Here is a 24,255-nt window from a genome sequence, read left to right as displayed (position 1 = left end):
TCACTGAGGACTGGCGGGTCAGAGTGCAGCATGATGTCCTTGGGAATATACCAGGCAGGGAAAGAAAAGATAAAAATGCTTTTCTAAAAGCTCAGACATGGGCTCAAATTTTGTTTACCAGTTGTTTCCAGAACAATACGCTGTAGTGCCAATCACTGATGAAATCGTAGGATTGTACTTCGATTCCTGCTTTAGTTTCTTAAAGAAGTTTCTGGTAAATTAGAGTGATGGCATTGTCCCAGGTTAGTGTTACTCTGTCAGCTAAAGATAATTTCTGTGTGTACTGTGGCCTGAAGCCTTGGGAATATTTAATAAGGGGAAAGAGACAGCAAAACAGAAAGAAGTATCATAAAAACAAATGAACAACAAACCAAAAAACAAAACATTGCCCCTTATGGTAAGGATGCTAAGCAAGAAGCATTTATCCTTAAAGGACACATAGATAACTTCTCCTTTCTTTCCTGAAAATACCAGGACATGTGACTCTGATTGGAGCAGAAGAGGTTCCTCTAGCCTTTGAGGTCACATTGATGACATTGAGTCTTGCTATTAATGAAACTCAGTGAATTTTTCTTAATTTTTATTTCAGTTGCTAATAAGCATTCATGAGCTATAACCTTTCCCTCTCCTAGATTGCATTGCTTCAAAAAAGCCTTAGAATCAACCCTTCTAGAAAATAAGGGTAAGTGTTAAGTAATGATAATAATTCTACAGTGTGTCACACTAGTGGTTGATAATGTGCTACCCTACACTTTCTCTCATTATCCTTGAACCAGCTCTTCGAAGATATTAAGATAGACATTATAATGCTCATCATTCCTCTGGGAAAATGAGGTTTATAGTTGTTAATGTATTTGCTTACAATTGCAAGGCTATTTAGTGGCAGGAATCAATACTCCTCACTCCAGCGTCAATGCTTTTCCATTCCACCATTAATAAGTGATATTGATTAATAATAATATCAACATTTTCCTGGCTGTTAAAAATATAGAGAAAAGTAAGACACAAGCCTGTCCTCTGACAGCATATAATCTATTATGGGCAGGGGGAATAGTGAGACAGTTAGATGAATATATAAGACTTAATGTGTCAATGAAAGTAGATAAGTGTCAAACAAGGGGCAGAGGCAGTAAGTGCTCTCTATGGGTATGTACCTCATCTTAGGACGTGGGCATGGGAGTGGCAGATGGAGAATTAGGAGGGGTAATTACTGTGGGAAGATGAATGGATTCCTCCTAGCAGAAAGGAAGAAGATCAAAGTGCAGTGGAATCTTCAAACCGTGAATCTAAGCCAAGTCTTAGTCCCAGGACTGACACCACGTACTTGACAGTTGAACAAACTTTGGAACCTATTGAAAAGAAAGTTGTAGGAATTTGTAAAGTCTCAGGACAGGAGCTTGGAAATTAAGCAGGGCACAGTTCTCCACACTTATGTTCAGATATTCGGGTGTGAGGGGAGACCCAGAGAGGCCTCTTAAAGGGTTGAGTGTGGAAGGGATGCAGCTGAATAAAGGCATATGGGAGTGAGGCTCATGGCTGCTCAGGGGCTACGCAGCGTGGCTGCAGGTTGGCCACCAGCTGACTTTGGGTAGTCACTTAACCTCTCTGTGCTTCAAATTCGTATTTATAAAATAATAGTATCTTTCTCATGGGGTTTTATCAGGATTCAAGGAGTAGATGCCAAGTGCTTAGACCACGCTTATTGGCACACAGTGAGAACTGAACAGATGTTAGCTTTTATTGTTATTCTGTGGTTATTCCTGGAGTTTACATCATGACCTAACCTATGAGATTTTGTTGGTGCTCAGAGTAACAGTATTTTAAGAAGTTTCATCACCAAAACTAGAGCTTAGTAATTAAAGAGAATGAATGAACACTTCTACCTTCCTGTAAATGTTAGTAAGTCTGTAAAATGTTGATTCTGCGAGGTATTACTTTGGAGACTGGTCCTATTTGCACTTGCAAAGTCACTGAATCATTATGTCAGAACTGCAACAGCATTTAAGACCCAGGGCAGAGCTTTTCAAATTGCCTTCTGTGGGTCTTTCCAAGGAGGTGACTAAGAAGTTGCCTTGAAGGAAGGAAGAAGGTGTGGCCTCTGGGACATCCTTAGAGTTCTTCCAAAGCAGATGCACTATGTTCTGTTTTAGAATTGAAGTGTCATATATTATTTTATTTAATAAGGTTACCACTTTTAAAAATGGTTAGAGTACCATTGATTTGGTCCAGACTCCTTGTTCACAGATGAAGAAGTGGAATTCCTAAAAGGTTAAGTGATTTGCCTAAGGTTGTACAGCCAGTTCCTGATGGAGCTGTGCCAAAAACACATGTTCACTCCTTCTGGTCCAGTGCTCTTTACCAGCTACATAACACTGCCTGTTGCTGCACAACGCAAAATGGCTGCCTTTTTCAGACTTTAGCATAGTCAAAAGAAAAATTTACAAGTAAATCAGCACTGATGTGCAAGAGCTACACCAAACAACCCCAATAAAGAAGACATATCCGCTCCCCCTACCACGTTGGAAACAGCTCTCAGTGTCAGTTGCCCTTCTTCGAATTAATATGTTTGTTTTAGATCCGTGTTTTCATTTGACTAAAACTTTGATTGAGATGTATGAAATGAAGTTAGAAAGGAGAAATTATATGGTGAACTCAAAGCAAAGAATGTCCATAATAAAAGAAGACGAGATTTTTAAAATGAAGGAAACGAATGAATGCTGCAAGAGCTGTAAACATTAAAGAAAGATATATTCAGTAAAACAGGATTGTTTCAAATGTGGGCTAAGAGGTCCTGCCATCTTCTGTTGACTATTCATGGCCGTATTTGTGAACTGGCTTCCAGGGAAAGCCGTTATTCTCTTGATGGTTTTAGGTCTAACGTTAGCATGAAAAGGCTGGAGATTCTAAGAGGAAGGCAGCATTCTAGCCACTTCTAGTTCAAGTTTCTCGGATTCTTTGGCACAAGGCTTTGCATGTATCAGTCTTCCTTACTGGGTCTCAAAGCCAGGATACTTTCTCCTAGCTTTAAAACCAACCATTAAAGTAACTACCTTGAAAAATGAAATACATGATTAATGAAAAACACTTGAAAATTTTCTTTTCCAAAGATGGAGCCCGGGTTACCTCAAAATATCTTGTCACTAAGGCCTCAGTTCAGATGTCACCTCCTAGAGGACAAGCTAGCTGAAGCTGACCCTCTACCAACTTGCCTGCTGCTCCCTGCTTTATTTCCTCTAAAAGCATTTGTCACAATTGGAGATTATCTTACTTGTGTATTTCCTTTTCTTTATCTGCCTCTACCACTTAAATGGCAGCTCCAGGAAAGTAAGTACCTCGACTAACTTGCAAAGAGCTTGGGATCTAATAAGAGCTTGATAAAATGTAATTGAATGAATGACTCTAGAATCCCTGTGAGAATTCCTGGGTCGTTAGTTTAGTTCTTAGAATTGCAACACCCAATATTGAATATGTGACATTTGTCTTAAAGGATAGTGAGTGGGTTAAGGTTTTCTGTAAAAGAAAGAAGGAAAGAAATGAGTTGCTTTTTCTTCAGACATTTCCATGGCCATAAACGATTGTGTTGCATTTTATTTTTGCACCACAAAACAAGATTTTGTGCTTCATTTTGTTTTGGGTTTTGTGTGCATGAGGACTTTTGCAATTGGAATGGCCAGATTAAGAAATAGGAATTTTATTTTCTTCCTGCTATAGAGACTTGAGAAGATAAACCCGCTGTGAGTCTGATCCTTGGAAAACACAAATCTTGACCATTCTTCTCTTAAGTTCTCCCAGGAATTCTCTTAAATTTGCAGTGGCCTCTCTTGGCCAGGGGATGGAGATCTGCCCTCCTGATGACAGCCTGAGGGCTTTGTTTCTGAGCTGCCTCTTCAGTCTCACCCAGGACCACTGTGCCTGAGATCACCGAGTTGTTCCAGAGTTCCAAAGTGTTGATCTTCTTTTAGAATCTCAAACTCATCAAGTGATTTTTTTGTTTCCAAAACATATATACATATATACAAAACATATATGCACTCTTCCCAAATCTTTTCCTGAGTAACTCCTAATTCTTTAGGTTTCAGATTAAGTGTCACCTCCTCAAAAAGGCCTCCTCTGACACCCACCTTTCCCCTGATCTAAGACAGTCCTCTTAGTATTGTCTCTCATAAGACCCTATACTCTTCCTTCTTGGCCTTCATTGCAATTACTAATTTTATTTCATTGTTTATTGTGTGTGCATATTTAATGCCCATGTACCTTACTAAATTCCACACTGCAGGAGGGCAATGTTTTTCTCATTGACACACCCTCAACATTTAACTCAGTGCCTAAAGCATAGTCGTTTCTGACTCAGGAAATATTCACTGAATGAATTCACTGAAGGAATGAATGAATGAAATTAATCTTTGAGTTCCTAGTGTCTACCACCGAACCTGGCATATATAATGGACTCAAAAAATAGTGCATAACTCAAATCAAGTTAATGCAGAAGGGAAGTGGGAATCATACACAGAGGAAACAATGATTGGTTTCTCAAAAAAACACATATAAACCACATTCTCTCCGTTTATTCATTTGCCTTCATTCCAGTTAACAGAATCTGCTCATCTATATACATGGAGGAAAAACTACATAATTGCTTTGTCTGTGTGATTCCAACACATGAAAATGAAAAGGGAATGGCTGAGGTATTCTTCTGGATGTTTTAAATACTTTATGTGGGCATCTTAAAAGATTGATCAACTCTCTTTTCTACTGGATATTTGAGTAGACACAACCATTAGAGAATTTTCTTCTAGGAACTGACTTTAGCCCTTAAACTGTATACACTGAACAAGCAAACTCAAGTGGATCATTATCTATAGAAGTGCAGAATTCCATCTCCCTTTGGCAAACCATTCAAACCCAGAAGTGGTTTTATACATTCTGACAGAAGCATCTGTAAGAACCAACTCTAACCTCCTTTCTGGACACTTTAGCACCCAAAAGTATATGAAAAGAGTGCATGTTAAAGCTTTTTCTGTTTATTAGAAAATATCTCTTGGCTCAAAAACTCTTGACTATCGGTCTACTGATACTGAGAAAAGTAAATAGCAAAGAGTTCCCAAGAGTCTTCCTCCTGTATGACAGATAGTTTAATAAAGATAATGGGACATTAGATGACTAAGTGTTTGACACTAATATACAGACACATCCTTCGGGTAGGCCACTCTAATGTTTCCTCTGTAATTTTCACGGCCATTTGCCATTTGCACCGGCGTGAACAAAGAGGGTCTGGATCCTTCCGGGTGAGTAATAGGTGTATCAGTTACCTGTACTCTGCTGCCAGGATTGGAGGGAGGCTCACGATGACTCTTGCACAGCTGAAGCCCACCCTTAGAGACAGCAATGAAGAGAGAGGATCGGGGATGAGAGTCCTCTTGGCCTTGTGTCGGGGCATGACTGAGGGGCATAAGTAGGGTCCATTCTGGAAGGGGGTGAGTATAAGTTAGATACATGTGGAGAGCCAGGTACCCTGTGGCGGCCATCGCAACACATCAGTAATCGGTGAGTTAATGCCTCAGTGAGGCAAGTCCCAGAAAGAGAGTGACTTTTCCTTGAGCTGAAAGTACTCTGAAGACATTGCCTGAGAGAAAGACTCACCCCTTTCATTGATTTAAATGATCACAGACCTCCTTGTGCTGAAAGAATCCTTTTGGCTTTTTTTCTCCTGTGCTTGAAAGTCCATTCACTGGGCGCCAGTGTTGATTGGCTTCTCTTGGTAGATTCCCTTACGTTTCAAAGAAAAACAGCAATGGCAAGAAAACTCAGTGTGGATTTAAGCTGAGAAAAGCGGAGAGCTGAAAATTTTCCTCCTGCAGTCGCACTTCCCAACTTCCTCAGCAAGGTCTGCTTGACTTGGAATGTGCCTTCTGAGACCTGTACATTTCTAAAATGCTACTAAATTGCTCCATGCAGTTATTTCCCCAACTCCCAAAGAAAATAGCACTGGCTTTCAGTCTCATAGCAACTCTTCTCAAGGTAATGGACCACAAGTCATCGCCACTTGAAATCCAGTCCTTCTAAATGAACCATACAACATGGTTTTTTATCTCCTTTTTCTCAGAATAACTCTAAGAAGATGATCTTCTGGCCATATTCTTAAAATTTCCTCTGTTGGTTTTTGTTTGATTCCATTTTTCTTTCTCTGCCTAAACACTATGCTTCCCAAGAGGAATGACATTTTTGCCAGTTATTATTATGAGTTTTTAGTTCATTTGCCTTGACATACAGCCTGCAAAAGTTAGAGTACCCTCACACTGAAGCGCAGACTTCGGCCCAGTGCCACGAGGTTTCCATGTCGACAGGTGCACAGAGGGGAGGTCGGGCCTGAGAGAGGTGTGCGCCCCTGCTCGTGAGTTCATTGAACCCATTCCTGCAGACTTCAGATTATTGCGTTTGTTCAGAATCGTCTTCAGAGGAAAAGACTTCACCACACATGGGAGGTATTTGAAGAATCAGGAACAAATGAGCCCTGGTAATTTTTCAAAACAGACCTTTTGTCAATTCTAAATCAGTCTTTTCATATTGTGTTTTGTTATAGTGACCGGAACCTTGGTCTCAGTGTTCTTAAGGTTCTACGTTTCAGTAATCTGGCTTCTTCCCTACTTCCGTGGATGCCATCCCTGAGAACGGCATCACCAGCAGTATCTTAAATTGGAAGCTCCCCCTCCAGGCTGATAGTCTCTGAAGCCCCTGCTTCCCCCAGCCCTTCTTCTCACTGGACCTCCTCTTCATCTCTGACACTTAATACTTCCTATTCTTTGTTTTTAAAAATTTTTTTTAAATTAAAGTATAGTCGGTTTACAATGTGTTAATTTCTAGTGTACGGCGTAGTGATTCAGTTATATATATATATATTCCTTTTCCTTTTCTTTTTCATTATAGGCTATTACAAGGTATGAATATAGTTCCCTGTGCTCTACAGTGGGACCTTGCTGTTTATCTATTTTAACAGTAGTTAGTATCTGCAAATCCTGAACTCCCAACTTGTCTCTCCACCCCTGCCCTTTCCCCCTGGTAACCACAAGTTTGTTTTCTGAGTCTGTGTGTCTGTTTCTGTTTTGAAAATACATTCGTTTGTCTCATTTTTTTCGATTACACATATTAATGCTTCCTATGCTCTGCTTACAGTTTTCTGATTTCATGTTCCTCCCGGTCCATCCTAAGCACCATAGTCAGTCACTGCAAAACTACCCTCTAAAATCCCTCAACTTTTCTCTGTGCCTAAAGAGTCAGTCTTTCTCCTCGGGCCACCTCCACCTGTCTCCTTTTATTGCTTCCATCCCTGGGCGGCTCATCACTTTTTCTACAGAAAAAGCCGGGTACCATCTTGATCTGGCCCCCAGACTTGGGCTTATCTTCTTGACTCCTCTAGCCTGTCATTTAGAGTCATTCTGTCTTCCATCACCCTCCTTTCTGGTTCTTTTTCATCACCCCCACCACTCCTCTTGTCGGCCTCATCTTCCTCTTAGGCTGGATTCCCCCAAGATGCTGTCTGTTTCTCTCCCTCTGCACTCACACATTTTCTCGGAAGCTCACAAAGCTGAATCTCCAGACGTAAAGTTTTTTTCTGCATTCCAGATCACTAAGATCTATTTGGGTATCCTGCAGGCATCTCAAACTTCTCCCCTACATATGAATCCCTGTTTTTCATTACCCTAGCACCTAGTTTTTTTCCCTTCTGCCACTAATTACAACTTTATTTAATTATTCCTTTTTCTCTTCTTTCCTTTCCTTTTCCACTTTCCTTTTCTCTCCTTTTCTTCTCTTTCCTTTCTTTTCTTCTCTTCTCTTTCTCTTCCCTTCTTTTCTTTTCCTTATCTGAGTCCCAGAGAGACTATAAGTTCCTTTGGAGGCAGGCATATCCCTGTCTACTCACCATTACTTTCTTATCACCAAATGTGGGCACATAGTTGGTGCTCAGTAAGTTTGTTGACTATAGAACAATGTACACAGCAGGAGTGAGCAAAGCATGACCCACAGGCCAAATAAAGTTTGCTACTATTTTTGTAAATAAATTTTTATTGAAACACAGTCATGCTCATTGGTTCCATATTGTCTAAAGTTGCTTAAACCATAAAATGTCAGAATTGAGTAGATGCAACAGAGACTGTATGGTCCATAAAGCCTAGAAAATTTGCCCCTGGTCTTATATAGAAAAAAAAATTGCTGATTACTGGTGTAAAGGATGGTCTCAGAGCACAGATGCAGAGGGGATAAAGAATGGTGGGCTGTCAAGGAACGCTTCCTGGAGGAGGAGATACCTATCTGCACCTTGAAAGATGAGAAAGAGCTATTCAAGAGCAGGATAGGGTGGGATGGAGGTGATTATCTTAACAGACATCAATCACGAGTAAGTGCGATGGACAATCTGCATTTTGCAGCATAAATTACAAGGTAGTCAGTAAGAAATGGGCTTGAGAAGACTGGGCAAGGGCCAGAGATCCAAGGGCATTCTTGAGCCTTTTCCAATCCCAGGGCCCCAACAACTTTTACCGTTTCCTCCTATGTCCTGAAGTCTCCCTCCTCAATCTACCTTCCCATACTTTCTGCTAATAATAGTCCTTCCCACTTACTAAGCAATTTGAGGTGACACTATTTCTAACACTAACTTCTCAAAATTTCTGTTTCAACACTATTTCTTTTCTTGTTCTTGAGTTAGAAGAAGGCATTCCTTCTCCTATGACGATATTGGGTCTGTTTTTGTCTGTATTCCATTTTTCTCCCCTTACCTCCCTCTGTCAGTCCCTCCTTTTGGTCCGTCCCTTTCCTTGCCTTTATCCTTTTGACCATCTAGCCTTCAGAGTCCTGGTCCCTCCTAGTCTGCCACTTCTCTGACCACTCCTCTTGTTGACTGGGTCCACTCTGGCTCCCAGAGATGCCAGAGATGCTGTTTCTCCCCAGCTGCCTCCCTCTGCCTCCTTCTTCCCTCTCTGTCTCTCTCTCCTCTGCCCTCTCTTTCAGTCTCCCCTTTTCTCTCTCTCTGCTTTCATGATGAGCTCACTGCCTTTCCTCACTGTTTTACCCATCCCCCTTCAGATATCTCCAAAATCTTTATTTCCAGACATTTTCATGCTCTGTTCGGGGAGTACAAATTGTTACTATCTTTTGGACAACATTTAGCAATATTTATTAAAATTCAAATGTTTATAGTCTTTGATCTGCTATTATTATGTGTAAGAATTTTTTGCATGTTTTTGCAAGTGTAGAAAGTATATGTGTGAGAATGAAAATTGTATACTGTTTGTTGTAGCCCAAAAGGGAAAATAATATAAATGCCCATCAATAGGGGAACACTCACATAAATACGAATACAGTGAAATATGGGGCACTTATTTAGAAGGTGAGGTGTGTTTTGACTTTCCAATTTGAAAAGATACTCACTATAGTCAGTGGGAAAAACTAGTTCAAACTCATATTTGGAATTCTGGCCTCTCCCTCAAGTTCCAGACCTACATTTTCAGTTTTCTGCTTGTCATCTCTATTTAGATGGTTCTATGAAATTCTAAATTTCATAATTTTAAGGGACCTTTTTTTTCTTCTACTGGCATAAGACAACCCCTCTGAATTTCTTTATTTCTGCTGAATTCCCCTATTTCTTTCATCACCTTTTCAGTTGCCCTGACGTACAATTCAGAAGTATCTTTAAATCCTTCCTTTCTTTGCCCAACACTGTGGATCATTCACCAAAGTCTGTTGATTGTTCCTTCACGAAAGGTTTCCAAAATATGCCTTATATCTGTCCTTACAGTCAGGGTCACTGTCTCATGCCTTCTCTTCCTTCCTCATGCCTGGAGCCTCTTCCCAGACCACTCACCTCTCTCCCTTACATTCCTGTGGACACTGATGCTAAATTAATCATAACAAAGCATTTACTTGATATTGTCACCCACTGATAAGCTTTTAATAACCTTTTCTTACATATTATTTCCTGAATCATCGCTTAAGCTTTTTATTAACCACTCTTCACACACTGACTAAGCTTTCTTTCCAAGTTTCTCTCTTTACAATTACCAAACTCTGGCAGTTGGATTGCTCACCACTACCTAAATATGCCTTATCTTCTCCCACCTCTTGACTTTGACCAATATCATTTAATGTGCCTGGAATGCCCTTCCTCCTACTCTGTCTACCCTTGAATACCTACATCAAATGCTACATATTCATCGACATCTTTCCTAATATACCAGTTGGAACTGAGTAGAATCTATAAAGCAATGTGCCATAGAGACACATTTTTTAAAACTATCTCTCTGATTGGTGGGTAGCCATGTCTCCAGAAGGTAAGCGTATCTTTGCATCCTAGGGTGTATTTGTGTGTCAGTGTGTCCAGAGTGACGTGGGACTGGGAGAAATCAGATCCACGCATCTATTCTGTGTCTTGGGGTACACGCTAATGGTTGTCACAGCTCTCCCTAAAACGTCAGCTGTTCAACACAGTGAAAGTTTATTTCTTACTCAGGTCACTGCCCAATGTAGGCATCTTCCGTGGCAGGTGACCTTTCCTTCCAGGGACCCAGGATCCTTCCAGCCTCTGGTTCTGCCCTATCCTAGGTCCTGAGTGCTTTCCATTCAAGCAGTAGATGGTGAAAGGGACAGGGAAAGGTGTATCTGTTTCTTATCTGCTTCATCACAGAAGTGATGGAAACTCACTTTTCTTTAGCCAGAACCCAGTCACATGTCCACTCTGAACTGCAGGAGAGGGTGGGAAATGCTTGTGTATCTAGGAGGATACCCAGGAGGAAAAGGAAGCATGTTCTGATCAATACGGCAGCCTCTGTCACAGTCTTCACTTCTGGTTATGAAATATCTATCCTTCCATACATAGAATGCACACGGTCCCTCCCTGAGAGAAATCATCCAGAGCTGCCTCCAGCCACTGTGCCAGCCCCACCAGGTCCGTCCCACTCCGAGACTTCTCAGTGGGGTGCCGTCCTCTCCACCAAGCATGGATGTGGCTCCTCCTGGTCTGGCAACTTCAGCCCACAATTACACTCACTATCCCTGTAGTGGAATAAGGGCAAAGTAATGGCCACAAAAACTCTAATTGAGAAACAAGGAAGTGGGAATAGCCAGTATCACTCATTGAACAGTAATCAGTATCGAAGCTGCAAAAAACAAAGAGTTTCATTTCAGATCTTAAGAGCACAATTCAGAAGACACAGCTTTGGGTAAAACCGAGAGAGTGTCCTGGGGAAGAGAAGGAGACGGGGGTTTATGAAGGCAAAAGCCAAGATGCTGTTCTCTGACACAAGAAAATACGTATTTGTTCTGAAGGGACAGACTGGCACAAGTTGTTTTAGGGCAAGGGTCTGATAAATGGCAGATGTTGTAGGTAGCTTCCGTAGGACAATACGTGGTCTAAAGGTCAGATCCCATCTGGGCTGAGGCATGCATAAGTCACACTTCTTCAGTGGCCTCCCGCTGCATTTTACAGAGCTCTCTTAGCAATACCGACTCCAAGAAGCTTCTATTCTGAGGGCCCTGAAAGGTCTTTAGTTAGTTCCTAAATTTACTCTCTAGAAAAAAGAACTTCCCATCCTTCACCTTCTGGAAGGTTCTTTCTTTCCGTTTTTCTTGTTGGCGACGTCTGAAGTGAGCATGGAGAAGCGTGTCCTTTTGGTGAGCTAAACGATGCTCACAGGCCTCTTCTCCATCTACTGTCTGAGTGAAGAGGACTTCAGGGACTTACGCAGGGCAGGGCTGGAGGCTGGAAGGATCCTGGATCCCTGAATGAGAAATTCTCTTACCAGGGAAGATGCCTGCATTGGACAGTGACCTGAGTAAGAGACAGACTTCCACTGTGTTGAACAGCTGACATATTAGGGTTGGAGGCCTGAACAATCAAAGGCTTTTGTTTTTCAGTTCAGGCTTATGATGTCTTTGGCAGTACCCCTGTCTCAAAAAAAAAAAAGAAAAAAAAGGAAAAATGAGTAGGCTTCTGTTCTATTTGCTTTTGTCAGTTCCGTCTGCTTGTAGCCACACCCAGAGTCTTTCCTCAACACAGTTCTCAAGTCTGCTGTTCTTACTGGCGTCTTTGTACTTCGGCCTCTCCCTCAAGATTTATTGGTGACTACCTCGAGGCTATTTGAAACAAGGGCTTGGAAGAGGAGGTAACGCCCCCTTGATGTCATCCTTTACCACCTGAGGTGCTCTGAACACCAAGCTACCTTGTAAATTGGGAAGGCTTAAAGGGCCTATCAAAACTTAGAACGCTCTTTGACTTCATCTCTTAATGTTTCATTGCCAAAGGCATTTGGCTTTTCCAAGCTTGTCAGATTATTTATCTTTGGGATTTCCCCTATTCCTTTCAGTTTCTGCCTGAGAACCATTCAGCTCTTGCCTCAGTTGACCTCTTCCTGGTAGAGGCAGCCTTAGTGTCTGCCACACACATCCCTCTAATTGGTTCTGTCCCCTTCCTCAGGTGAGTGGTCTGCTTTCCAAGTTATTCCAGACCATGGTTTTACCAGATAGTCTGCAGCGTTGTAACAGGGCTCTCTAGCTTGCTGTATCTGTTTCTGTTACTTGGCACTAAGGAGGTAAATTTTTTTATGTCAGTACCCCACATCCAGTACCCATTTCTTTATTGATACACATAGGCTAACTGTTATCTCAAACAACCGTATGTCAATGACTTACTTCTTCTTCAACTTACAGTCCCCTCTGGGTAACTGTGTATGTTCACTCAGGCACACAGGGTTTTAGTGATTGGTTCAAGGTCACATCATTGGCAAATAGTAGTATCTAGATTTAATCCCAAGCATTTGGACTCCAGAGTCTTAACCAGTTTCATCTCAAGTAATCAACTTTGAGATACAGTCATTCAAATTTCGCATCTTTCAAAATATATCTCTGACAGTTTCCCATCTTTGGCATTTTGCTCCACACATCAGAGAGTTGTGAATGCAAACCTCTCGATCATACAAACACTTACGGAATCACAGCATATCAGAGTATGTGCTGAGAGGTTTTGTAGCATCAAAGATACAGAAGCTCTTTAAATTCAACTAAACCTGACACTATTGACTTCAAATGGCATCTGAATTTATCACCTTTTTCTAACCATATTGTAAGTTCTTGCAGGACGGCTAAATTGAATGTCTTACGTTGATCTCCTGGGTTTTCCCTTCCCATCTATCAATGTCCATTTCTACAAAGAGAGCCTGTGGATAGCTTTACATTTTGTAAGATTAGTTTTGAAGATGCACAGGTTGCGCTTGGGTCTGCACATCCTCATGAGCTCTTTATTTCCCGTGTGGAGGACTAGGTACCTACGGGTTTCTAAAAAACTGGCACTTATTTCTGTAGAGGAGAAACTTCTATGAGCAAATGCTCTTTCAAATCCCATTCCTTCCCCCATTACTTTTAAGTGCAAATGGACTGCATTGGAAGAGGGTGAGGAGCAGAATGAGGTTTCCCCTCAAGACGATTCTGAGGTACTCTGAACACCAGACTGCTGCAATTCGTAGAGCTCATCGCTGCAGGCTGTCGTGTGTCACAGTGCAGGTCAGGGGCTGGTCTGCCTTGTAAACTATCCTGATCTATGCCTGAAGCTGTGTTTGTAAAAATAAATCTTCCTTTAATGAAAAAAATATGAAAATGAATATGTGTATGTATGTGCATGACTAGGACATGGTGCTGTATACAAGAAATTGACACATTGTAACTGACGGTACTTCAATAAAAAAAATAAGATAAATCTTGTTCTTCCATCCCTCTTGTGCCTCACAGCCTCAGGAGCTCCTCATGGATTTAGACTCATCTTGTTTTACTGTAGAAAGTTTACCTCCAGATTCTTAGTAATCACCCTGTTTCTGATGCCGTTGATTCATCTGTTCCCTCTGAAACTGAGTTAAATGCGCTGGTCTGATTGGCTCCTTGAAGTCAGTATAGAATATTCCAGCAAGGCTTTGAAAATGACGCCCTGACCCCAATGTGTAATGACCTCAGTAGACAGTAAAGGGTTCCTTTGTGTCACACAGGTGACAAACATCTATTAACCTTCGAAGTCCACATCAGTTTGTCCCTGATCTCAGGATGACAAATGATCTGTCTGTTAGCTCACGCAGCAAGCCTGTGCACCCTGCAGTAATGCTAGTGAGACACCCTCAGGTACCACGTGATCAGCCAGTCACTTCCGTGCAGGCAACATCCTAGTGACTTACTGAAAATATCATCAGGCCTCTCAAAGGACAAACTTTTTAGTTATTACACAAATAATGGCTGGCTGAAGTGTTTCGATCAAGAGACTTTTTCCCATTGAAAGGACCGTGAGTTCATTCTTAGGGAGATGTCAGCGTAAAGTTCATCCAGACTCTCATAGCACTGCTTAGAAAATTGCAGCTTTTCCGTATTGACTGTTCTCCCAGGAGCCCTCCAAGTTGAAACTCACACCAGCAAACATGAAGCACTTCTGTTTGCTGGGAAGGTAAGCCCCAGGGTCCTCCTCTGATAATGTCTGAATGATGTACACTTCACGTCTGCTCCCTCCACACCCTCTAAGGGAGAACATACAACCACACGTGCAGAGTGAGAACTGAATTGAGAGTCGTGGGTGTGCGCCACGGCTGCGGGCTTTGTCCACGGCCCCTCATGTGGGCTGAAGTGCCACCGTGGTGCGGTGGACAGGCAGTAATTGCTGCTTAGAAAAAGCAGGAGATCCAGTGAGAAGAGGCTGGGAATATACTCTTACCAGAAGAGTTAAGAACAGGCGCCTCGTGGGAAAATGTGAAAGACCGCTGAAAGGGGATGAGAAGAAAAGAGAATCGTTAAGACTCCACTTTCTCAGTTTCTGAACTGAACTTTTGCTCACAGCAGGTGAACGCAGGCTCCCTCCCACACTGAGATCTCCCTCCCGCCGGCGTGCAGTCTGTTAAGTAAACAAGAGACTTTATACTGAGAAAGGAACATTTCTCTATTTTGGCTATGAGTTGTTATTTTTAAAGCTTCATCCTCCAAACCTTTTCCCCTCTCCTTGTTTATTTTTTTCACTAGAAAGAAAATGGGCCACTTAAAAAAAATTCAACTACAGGACAGGAAAAGCTCATTTCTAGTTTAAGGCCACTTCGAGTATAGGGCTTACTTGTGCTTAAGGCCAACTGGCCCTTCGGTGTGAGCACCATCTCAACCCCCTGTTAAGCAATATAGCTTGTAATTTATTTTTTGAAATTTTTTCGCGGGGGAAGTAATTAGGCTGAGTTTTTAGAGGCGGTACTGGGGATTGAACCCAGGACCCTGTGTATACTAAGCATGCACTCTACCACCTGAGCTATACCTTTCCCCTCAATATAGCTTTTAAAGACTCCCCTCTGCTTAAGGACAGCTTTCGTGCACCTAGATTTCCACAAAACAAAATGCAGCGTGGCAACTGTTTTCCGGATACTTCAGGGAAAGAGGCCAACCCCTACCGTGACATCTATGGGTATATCTGTTTATCAATATATCTATAGCTGATACTTAAATTTGGCCCCTATGGTGTACCACACACCATTCTAAGCACTTTACATAAAAACTAATTTCTCTTTATCTGAGAATACTGTGTCAGTTGCTTCAACATTGATATGTTAAATTTTTTTTAATCTTAAAATTTTTTTACTGTGGTAAAATACACACAACATAAATCAACCATCCAAGCATCTTCAGTGGACAGTTCGGTGTTATTAAATACATTCATGGTGCTGCGCACCCCTCAGTCCATCCGTCTCCGACTCTTTTCATCTTGTAAAACTGAAACTATACCTATTACAGTCAGTTATCTTTTAAAGAGACTTAAACAATAATTTAAAAATCTTATCCATTTACCCATGTTGTCGCCATTTCTGGTACTTTTCATTCTATGTGAGGATCCCATTTTTCCATTTGGTTTCATTTTCCTTCTTTTTTTTCATTTTTCATTTTTATTAGGTAAAATTAATATAATTTGACTGCACATATACAATACATATTTACAATACACTGCACATATTTTAAAAATTTACATATATGTACTGATCATTGTTTCTAAGAACAGTTTAGAGCTTTAGCTTTTTAAACTTACATAGTTATCAAAGGAATAAAGCCAACCAGAAAGCAAGAATCAACAAAATGCAGAATTCAGTCACAAAGCACAGTCACATGTGCTTACGCATATTCAAGAATCAGTCATCTAAGTTATAAATATTAAGTAGTTCATTTGTGTCCTTTTTTTTTTTTTATTAGATTCCCCTGATGCACTGTACCTGTCCTTCTTCTTATCTGTCTTGCCTCTGTTCTGGATTGCTTTATCAACAAGGCCCGTGGCTTTCTTCTCTGTACCCCAATATTACCACAAAGCCTGGTATATAATGGGCCCTCAGTAAATCTTTTTGAATGAATTATAGTAGAGCAAGAAAGGAAGACAAAGAAAATCTTATTGTTGGAATCCTTTCTTCTAGTTGGTAGGCGGTGTGGTTTGACTTAACAGATTTGAGTCCTAATTCCCTCATTAGGAAAATGGGAAGAATAATACTAACCTTAGAAAGCAGTTGGAGGAAGTCAATGAATTTATCAAAAGTGTATTTTAAGTCAGTGTGAAAAAAACATGGCTTATTCTATACATAGTGTTAAGAAAACTAACTAGCTACCAGAGAAAATACTAAGCTGAATCCCTGCCTCACATCTTACACCAAAGTAAATCTCAAATGATGATTGCACAACTCTGTAAATATACTAAAATCCATCAAATGTTACACTTTAAATGGGTGAATGATTCGATGTTATTATATTTCAATGAAGTTGTTTTAAAATGAGTAAATCCCATAAGATCAAAGATTTAAACATATAAACATGGAACTGTTATAGAAAGAAACATAAGATAGTTTTTTATATGTTACTGAAAGAATGACCTTTTCAAGCAAGACATACTGTTTTAAAGCCATAAATGAGAGTTTGTTACATTTGATTATATAATAATTGTCTTGCAGAAGAAAATTCTAGGAACAAAATCAAAATAAAAATATGACAGACAATGAGAAAAGAATTAAAAGCACAGAGAACAAAAGGCTAATTATCTGTAATACATAAAGAGCCCTTAAGAATCAATGTGAAAATGATCAACAACCCAACCAAAAATATGGGCAAAGGATGAAAGCAGGCAGTTCAGAGGGTTTCTGCCAATATAGTCTCCTACCAACAGTCTAATGGTACAAACTCTTTAGAAGCAATATTTGAACTTTTTGTCCAAATTGAAAATAGAGAAGTCCTGCCATTTAGCAATTCAGCTTCCAGGAATTTGTTCTATAGCTATCTATCTACACATGTGTCCAAAGACATGTAAGTACAGTCATTGCATGAAATGTTTGTAACAGCCAAATACTTGAAATCAAACTAAATGTCAACCAACAAAGAAGTGGTTAAAGAAATTATAGCATTTTGTGCTGGAGAGGCTGTGGAGACAAGGGGATCCTCCTACACTGCTGGTGGGAATGCAGTTTGGTGCAGCCACTGTGGAAAACAGTATGGAGATTCCTGAAAAGACTAGGAATAGACTTACTATAAGACCCAGGAATCCTGCTCCTGGGCATATATCTCCAGAAGGAACCCTACTTCAAAATGACACCTGCACCCCAATGTTCATAGCAGCACTATTTACAGTAGCCAAGACGTGGAAACAGCCTAAATGTCCATCAACAGATGACTGGATAAAGAAGAAGTGGTATATTTATACAATGGAATACTACTCAGCCATAAAAACTGGCAACATAACACCATTTGCAGCAACATGGATGTTCCTGGAGAATGTCATTCTAAGTGAAGTAAGCCAGAAAGAGAAAGAAAAATACCATATGAGATCGCTCATATGTGGAATCTAAAAACAAACAAACAAAGCATAAATACAAAACAGAAATAGACTCATAGACATAGAATACAAACTTGTGGTTGGCAAGGGGGCGGAGGGTGGGAAGGGACAGATGGAATTTCAAAATTGTAGAATAGATAAACAAGATTATACTGTATAGCACAGGGAAATATATATAAGATCTTATGGTAGCTCACAGAGAAAAAAAGTGACAATGAATATGTTCATGTATAACTGAAAAATTGTGCTCTACACTGGAATTTGACACAACATTGTAAAATGATTATAAATCAATAAAAAAATGTTAAAAAAAAAGAAATTACAGCATTTTGTTCAGTGACAACCTATGCAGCTGTTAAGAATAGTTGATGAAGAACTCCAAAATACAACAATTAAAAACCAAACAAAACAGGGTGCTGGACAATGTGTTTGGTGTTCATGTTTTATATTTTTATATATTTCACACATATATGCTTGCATGTGCATGAAATATTTTAGCTTCTTCCTGTGTCCCTCAAAGCCATCATGCCCCAAATTCACCTCATGAATAACAAGATAAACGAATTCCTTTCACATATGTTATCTCTGCATTTAATTTCTGCACCAACCCTATGGAAAACATACTAATACTTTGCTTTTTAAAATATTTAAAATATTTGAACCTTTGAGTTTGCTTATTTAATTGTTGCAACTAATAATGTTAAATCCTTGATGCCAAGGCTCTGTTGTACAAGGTAAAGGCCTAAGCTTCTTATAACGAGGTAGGACATCCTTCATCACCTGACCTTTTCCTTCTTCCTCAGGTTTCTCTGTCTCCTTCTCTCTCTAACACACTGCTGCAAGTACTTCCATGTTACCCCAGCGTTTCATGTTGAGGACCTCTTCCAGTGATGCTTTCAACCCTCGGCTCAGCAAAATCCTGCATTTCCTTAAAGTGTCAGCTCAAATGCCTTCTACCTACTTAGTGAATCTTTACCTGTCATCCTAGGCAGCATCAATGGTTCCAGTACAACTACAGCTCATAGTTTTCATAGTTTTCTTCTGTATTTCAAAAGCACTTTAAATAATTAAAAAGTCTATTAAAACTGATTATACTATTTCAAGACCATGAGCACGTTGCAAACAGAGGCCCTATTTTAATTCTCATTACTACCACAATGTCTGGAATATAGTAGCAGATCCGTAAATATTTATTAGAAAAATTATTTACCTGAATCTGAATCATTTTTATAGGTTGATGAACTTCATACTTAATGTGGCAGATTTTGGGGACTGAATAATACATCTCTTCTAAGAATTTGAAAATGTTTCATTGATGGAAATTTTTTTTTCATCTTACCTTCCAGAATTCAAATGAATGTTCATACTCCTTGAAGAGAATGGCTGTGGGGTTTTGGTTTTTTTGGGGGTGCGGGGTGGAATGCAGATTTGGAGACAGTAGATTTTTGAGAATGTGAACCTTATCGCGTGTTCAGAAGCTTTTCTGTTCTTTAATACTTTTTTTCCCGTGTTTTCATAGGAACCAGGGAAAATGTGTCGAGGGCATGGTGGAGATCTTTGACATGTTGCTGGCCACATCGTCTCGGTTCCGCATGATGAATCTCCAGGGAGAGGAGTTTGTGTGCCTCAAATCCATCATTTTGCTTAATTCTGGTGAGTTGATAACATGGGAAAATTTAATACCGGGTTACTGGAAGAAATATTTATTCATGTTTTCAACCAGATACAAGCTACCTACTACAAAGGCATAATCACAAATGGAAAAAAACAACTAACACCGCTTTAAAATAAAATAAAATAATAAAATAGAGTAACTATCATCTTCATAGATTACTTATGGAGGTGGGACCATGCCAGTCAATTATGATGAATGAAAAACAAAAATTGAATATTGAGTCAAATGGCGTTTTGTTGAAATATTTGCGCCCTTTCACAGATATTAGGGATTTTTTTTATTAAATCGGTGCAGGGATGTGGACATCTGTTAGTTATATTTGTCAGAAAGTAGGCAGAATTAGTGACCCTGTTAAGAAATTGTGATCAATTCCAAGCTCTAGATCATAAGGAAGGAAGCTCATTTGAGACAGACCGTGTTTCTGGTCAAAACTGATTAGCCGAAAATTATAATTGACTCAGAGATGGAAACACCTAGTTCTAAAAATGAGAAACGTGGAATTCGGTACTTTGGTCCAGCTAAAAGAGCAGTTTTTGTTTGATACATAGTTTCTAATTCAATGGTTCCCTCCTATTTATTCGTTTGAGAAAACTTAGCTGAGTGTGGCATCTGGGCTTTCTTTCTTTTTTTTTTTTTTGTAGTGAGCTTGGCTGTTGTATAATGAGTCACTCCAGGTCACCCAGATGGAAACTATGGCTCAGCCTGAATTAGCACCTGACTCGTCCCAGCCTCAGTGTTTGCATCTAAGCACTAGATCTCCAGTCTGGTGGCACCTGAAGCTTAGCAACTGGGTATCACCTGCACAGTCAATCCCCTTAACCTGGAACTTAACCCCCCACCCCCAGGCCTGTCTCATGCCTGAGACCTCATTCTCACCTAGAAATCAGAGCTGTTTTGAAGCCCTAGGTCTGATTTAGATTTAGTTTCTGACACTATTAGCTACGGTCAGTCCCAGATTTCCCAATAGCTGAACTACGGTTTGTGTCAATCATATATGGAGAGAATCAGCACTTTCTTGTCTTTCGAGATGTGTTGTTTCTTCCTGATGAATAGCCAGTCCCTTCCCAGCTCCCCTAACAATTTTCCACTTCTCCTCCGCTTACCAATGCTAGTAACCTATATTGCTTAACAGTTATCCTAGTAATCATTCTCATTTATCCACTGATAAATGGAAATCTGTACTATTACACTAGGCAAGGACTGAATTACAGAATGAAGTTGCATGAGAAATAAAGTGGTCTCTACTCAGGAAGTGATTACCACTCCATTCAAGTTTCTGGTTCCACTCATGTTCATTGTGCTTTTCATTTTAGCCATTTGTCCCGTACGGTGAAGGGTCCAGATCCCACAATGGCTCTTTATTGGATGAGAGTTCTGGGAGCTGTGCCACTCGGCTACACAGTGCCAGGTTCCGAACCTGCTCCTTCTTCGGTGGAGGGCTGGCACACGTGACGGCTGTCGTGTTAATTTCAGAGGAAGCAGGCCCATCAAGTGCTGGGACTTTTTTCCTCCTTCTACCAGGAAATAATATCCCAGACAGGAAGTGAAATTAGCTGGAGTTATAGAATCAGCCAGAGTAGAGGCTCTGATCTTGGTAATCAAAAAAGTTCTCTTCAGATCTGTATAGCTTTTTCCTGAGTTACTGGTCTGTTCCTACGACGGGGTGGGTTTTTTTTCATATTATATAACAAAAAAGGCAAGAATTTTTGCCATCAAAATATTGGATTTATAGACCTAGGTTTTTTTTTTTTTTAAAAATCCCAGAGGAAAAAACTTTCAGCCCTCACAAGAAAGTCTTTTATTAAAGCCTGGCACCAGCATCTCAAAACAGTATTTCCCACCACAGATTTGGATCTCCACCTGACGCCTCCTGACACCGGGTAAACTCTCCTGCTCTGTCCTTCTCTTTTCGCCCCTTTCTCAGGCTCTTCTGTGAGCTTCCCTGCCCTGGGAGGGATGGAACTCTGTCCTGGAAATACAGGGCACTGTCTGCTGACATGGCTTACAGTTGTCTTTTTCCTAAGATACTGGCCGCTGGTCTTTTCTCTCAAGGACGGTACTGCTGGCTTATGAGCTGTAACAGAAAAGTGAAATCACTCTCTCCACTCCAAAAGTGAGCTCTGTTTTGGAAAAGCAGGTCTGCCTCTGAGCACAGCTTCGGGCGTCTCATGTTGTTCCTGAGACACACAATCAGAAAGGACATGACTCTGGAACACAGTGGTGTGGTCCTCAGAGCTTTTTTCAGGATCAAAAAGTGATCAGTCCTATGAGGGCTACCACAGTCAACACCTTTCTCCCACAGCTGGAGGTGTGGGCTTTTCCAAACACCCAACTGATCCATGGCTCTGATCAGGGGCAACCCTTCACCCGTCATGAGACAAGTTTCAGAGTGACTCCAATTCCAGGAATCTCCAACAGAAGCCAAGTCAGAAATGATTCAGGAAATCTGAGCTAGAAGATACTTCTCTGATCCCTGGGCAGCAAGACCTCAGCGTACAGAAGAACTTTGGATTTCGTGTTGAGCCCCCATCACCGAAGTCTGAGAAGGGGGTGCTTACATCGGCCTTGACTTTGGGGCAGAGGCACAAGGGGCACTGGAAGGTTGAAGTGAGCACCTGCTAGGAATGTCTTTCTGGAAGCCTTGAGAAGGTCTGCCAAATGCCAACTTTCCCCTAGGAAACCCTCTTCACAGCTCTTTGGGAGTGGGAGATATTCATCACGATTTCTGCAATCGAATAATTTATTACTTCGCTTGCAAAAGCCTCTAATCACCCACAGGACAGACACTGTTTGTTTTTCCACTCCCTACCAAAGGACAGAGGCGTTCCTGGTTAATCCAAAGATGCCTTCGCCAAATCAGTGCCAGCTTCAAGGCATTCTGAGAACTAGCTGGACAGCGTTCAAAGCAGGGCAAATGCGAACAGAGCAGATGAGCTCAGGGGAAAAGGCTGTGAGGCAGCCGCCGTGGGAGACGAGGATGGAGCTGGAGCAGCACAGGGGGACCTGGCAGAAGGCTCTGTCCCTGTTAATAATATTCCTTCTACCCAACATGACTTCAGTTCTTCTTTGTAAATCCAATATTTCGAATTCTTCAAGCCCAGTTCAGATCTCACCTCATTCAGGAAATCTTGCTACAACCCAAGCCCATCATGAGCTTTTCTCCTCTAGACTGTTTTAGTTCCTAAAGCCAGTACCTCAGCTGTAGCATTTGGTCAGTGGGTTGACTGATTTAATTCATTTATTCAATAATTTCCCTCATTTATTCAGTAACTTATCAGTTATGGAATTCCCACCATGAACTTTAAGCCAAATATATGGAATGAATGACATGGTTCTTTGGTCTTGTTTTTCTGTTTTTTACTGTAGCTTGGATTGTTTCTTTGTGCATGTATGTCTTCATTTCCCTATAAACTATTGTTTTTTTATTCCTCACAGTCTGTGAACTGTCAACAAATATTACACCATTCAGTCATTTAATAGACACTTACTTGCTAGAGATGACCAGGAGGACCTAGAAAGTTCCCATTTTTCCCATGCTGTTCCTACCACGAAAAACATGTCATCCTTTTTTGTGTACTTTAGATTTAGATAATGTCAAACTAGTAAAAGGGAAAATATAATGCTCATCTCCTCGGGTTATTGTGAGATGAAGGAGACATTGTGTGTAAAGGGTCCAGTGCACTTCATGGAACATAGTAGGTCCTCAATCAGTGACAGCTGTCATCACTCCTGAGACTCCCTGGCTTAAACGGAGTCAGTCAGCTCATGCCTTTTTTTCAATATAATTAAGTGCTTTTAGTAGAAAAGCCTCCCACCCACTAGGCTTAAAAAAATGTGCAAGGACATGAGGATCAGAATAACAGTTCTCCCGAGGCTGTGTTAACTGTGCCATTTAATTGTATTTAGAGAAATTTTAGAGCGAGAGTTACCTCGCAGAGAATAATTGATTGTCATTTGAACCTTAATTTTGACTGACCTTGATGGAAACTCTGCGGTGTCCTCATTCACCATTGGTTGACTCTGCTGCTTCTCATCCCCTTCCCCAAATACGTGATCCCCATAAAGCCCTCAGAATCCACTCCCATCCAGAACACTCCTCGTTTAGTGAGTGTTTTTCACAACCCAGAAAGATTCACGAGTCAAAGCTTAATATATATGAATCTACAGTCTCTAGTAAATGTGGAGTTTGACCTTCAAATTCAATTTAATAATTATTTCTACCCATTTTCGGAACTTCTTTCTGACCACAATTTTTTGTTTTGTTTTGTTTTGTTGTTTTTGGTGTGGGGGGGTAATTAGGCTTATTTGTTTTTTTATTTATTCTTACAGGCGGTGCTGGGGATTGAACCCAAGACCCTGTGCATGCTGGCCATACGCTCTACCATTTGAGCTATACCCTCCCCACCCCACACAATTCTTTACATTCCTCAATAATTCCGAAGCACCTCACACACTTCACTCTCGTGGTAACTTTATCCAGCTGGCTCCCTGGGGAGCCTGTCAGACCGCGAACTCAGGTCCTCTGCCCTCTGCATCACAGTGGAGCTTCGCTCCTCTCCTGGACCATGACCTAACTCCGGTTACTCCAACTCTGTGTCTGCTGGATCCCCGCGTTGCCTTTGGCAGGCCTGTTTGCTACGTCCGAAAGGTTGTGTCCTTGATTACCTGTTCATCCAAGACTGATCTCCAGGCAGCATTTCTCTTTCAGTTGATGGAGTAATAAAGA

At 40.9% G+C, this 24,255-nt stretch overlaps 1 protein-coding gene across 3 annotated transcripts in view; it reads left to right on the top strand.

Moving 5' to 3' along the window:
* Positions 1-24,255, top strand: part of ESR1 (estrogen receptor 1) — a 233,883-nt gene that overhangs the window by 189,271 nt on the left and 20,357 nt on the right. The window contains exons 6-7 of one of the 3 annotated variants that reach the window (XM_064486570.1): positions 19,374-19,507; positions 21,454-22,813. In XM_064486570.1, the coding sequence (XP_064342640.1) occupies positions 19,374-19,507; positions 21,454-21,602 (283 nt within the window). In that variant the 3' untranslated portion in view covers positions 21,603-22,813. Of the gene's footprint in view, positions 1-19,373; positions 19,508-20,842; positions 20,877-21,453; positions 22,814-24,255 lie in introns of those variants that run through there. The other 2 variants (XM_064486571.1, XM_031456560.2) reach the window with 2 other exon arrangements.

The sequence above is a fragment of the Camelus dromedarius genome, chromosome 6 (genome assembly GCF_036321535.1).
Source record: "Camelus dromedarius isolate mCamDro1 chromosome 6, mCamDro1.pat, whole genome shotgun sequence".
In the NCBI taxonomy this organism is placed as follows: Eukaryota; Metazoa; Chordata; class Mammalia; order Artiodactyla; family Camelidae; genus Camelus; species Camelus dromedarius.
The sequence above is the reverse complement of the archived record's forward strand: the minus strand, read 5'-3'. Positions and strand labels throughout refer to the sequence as shown.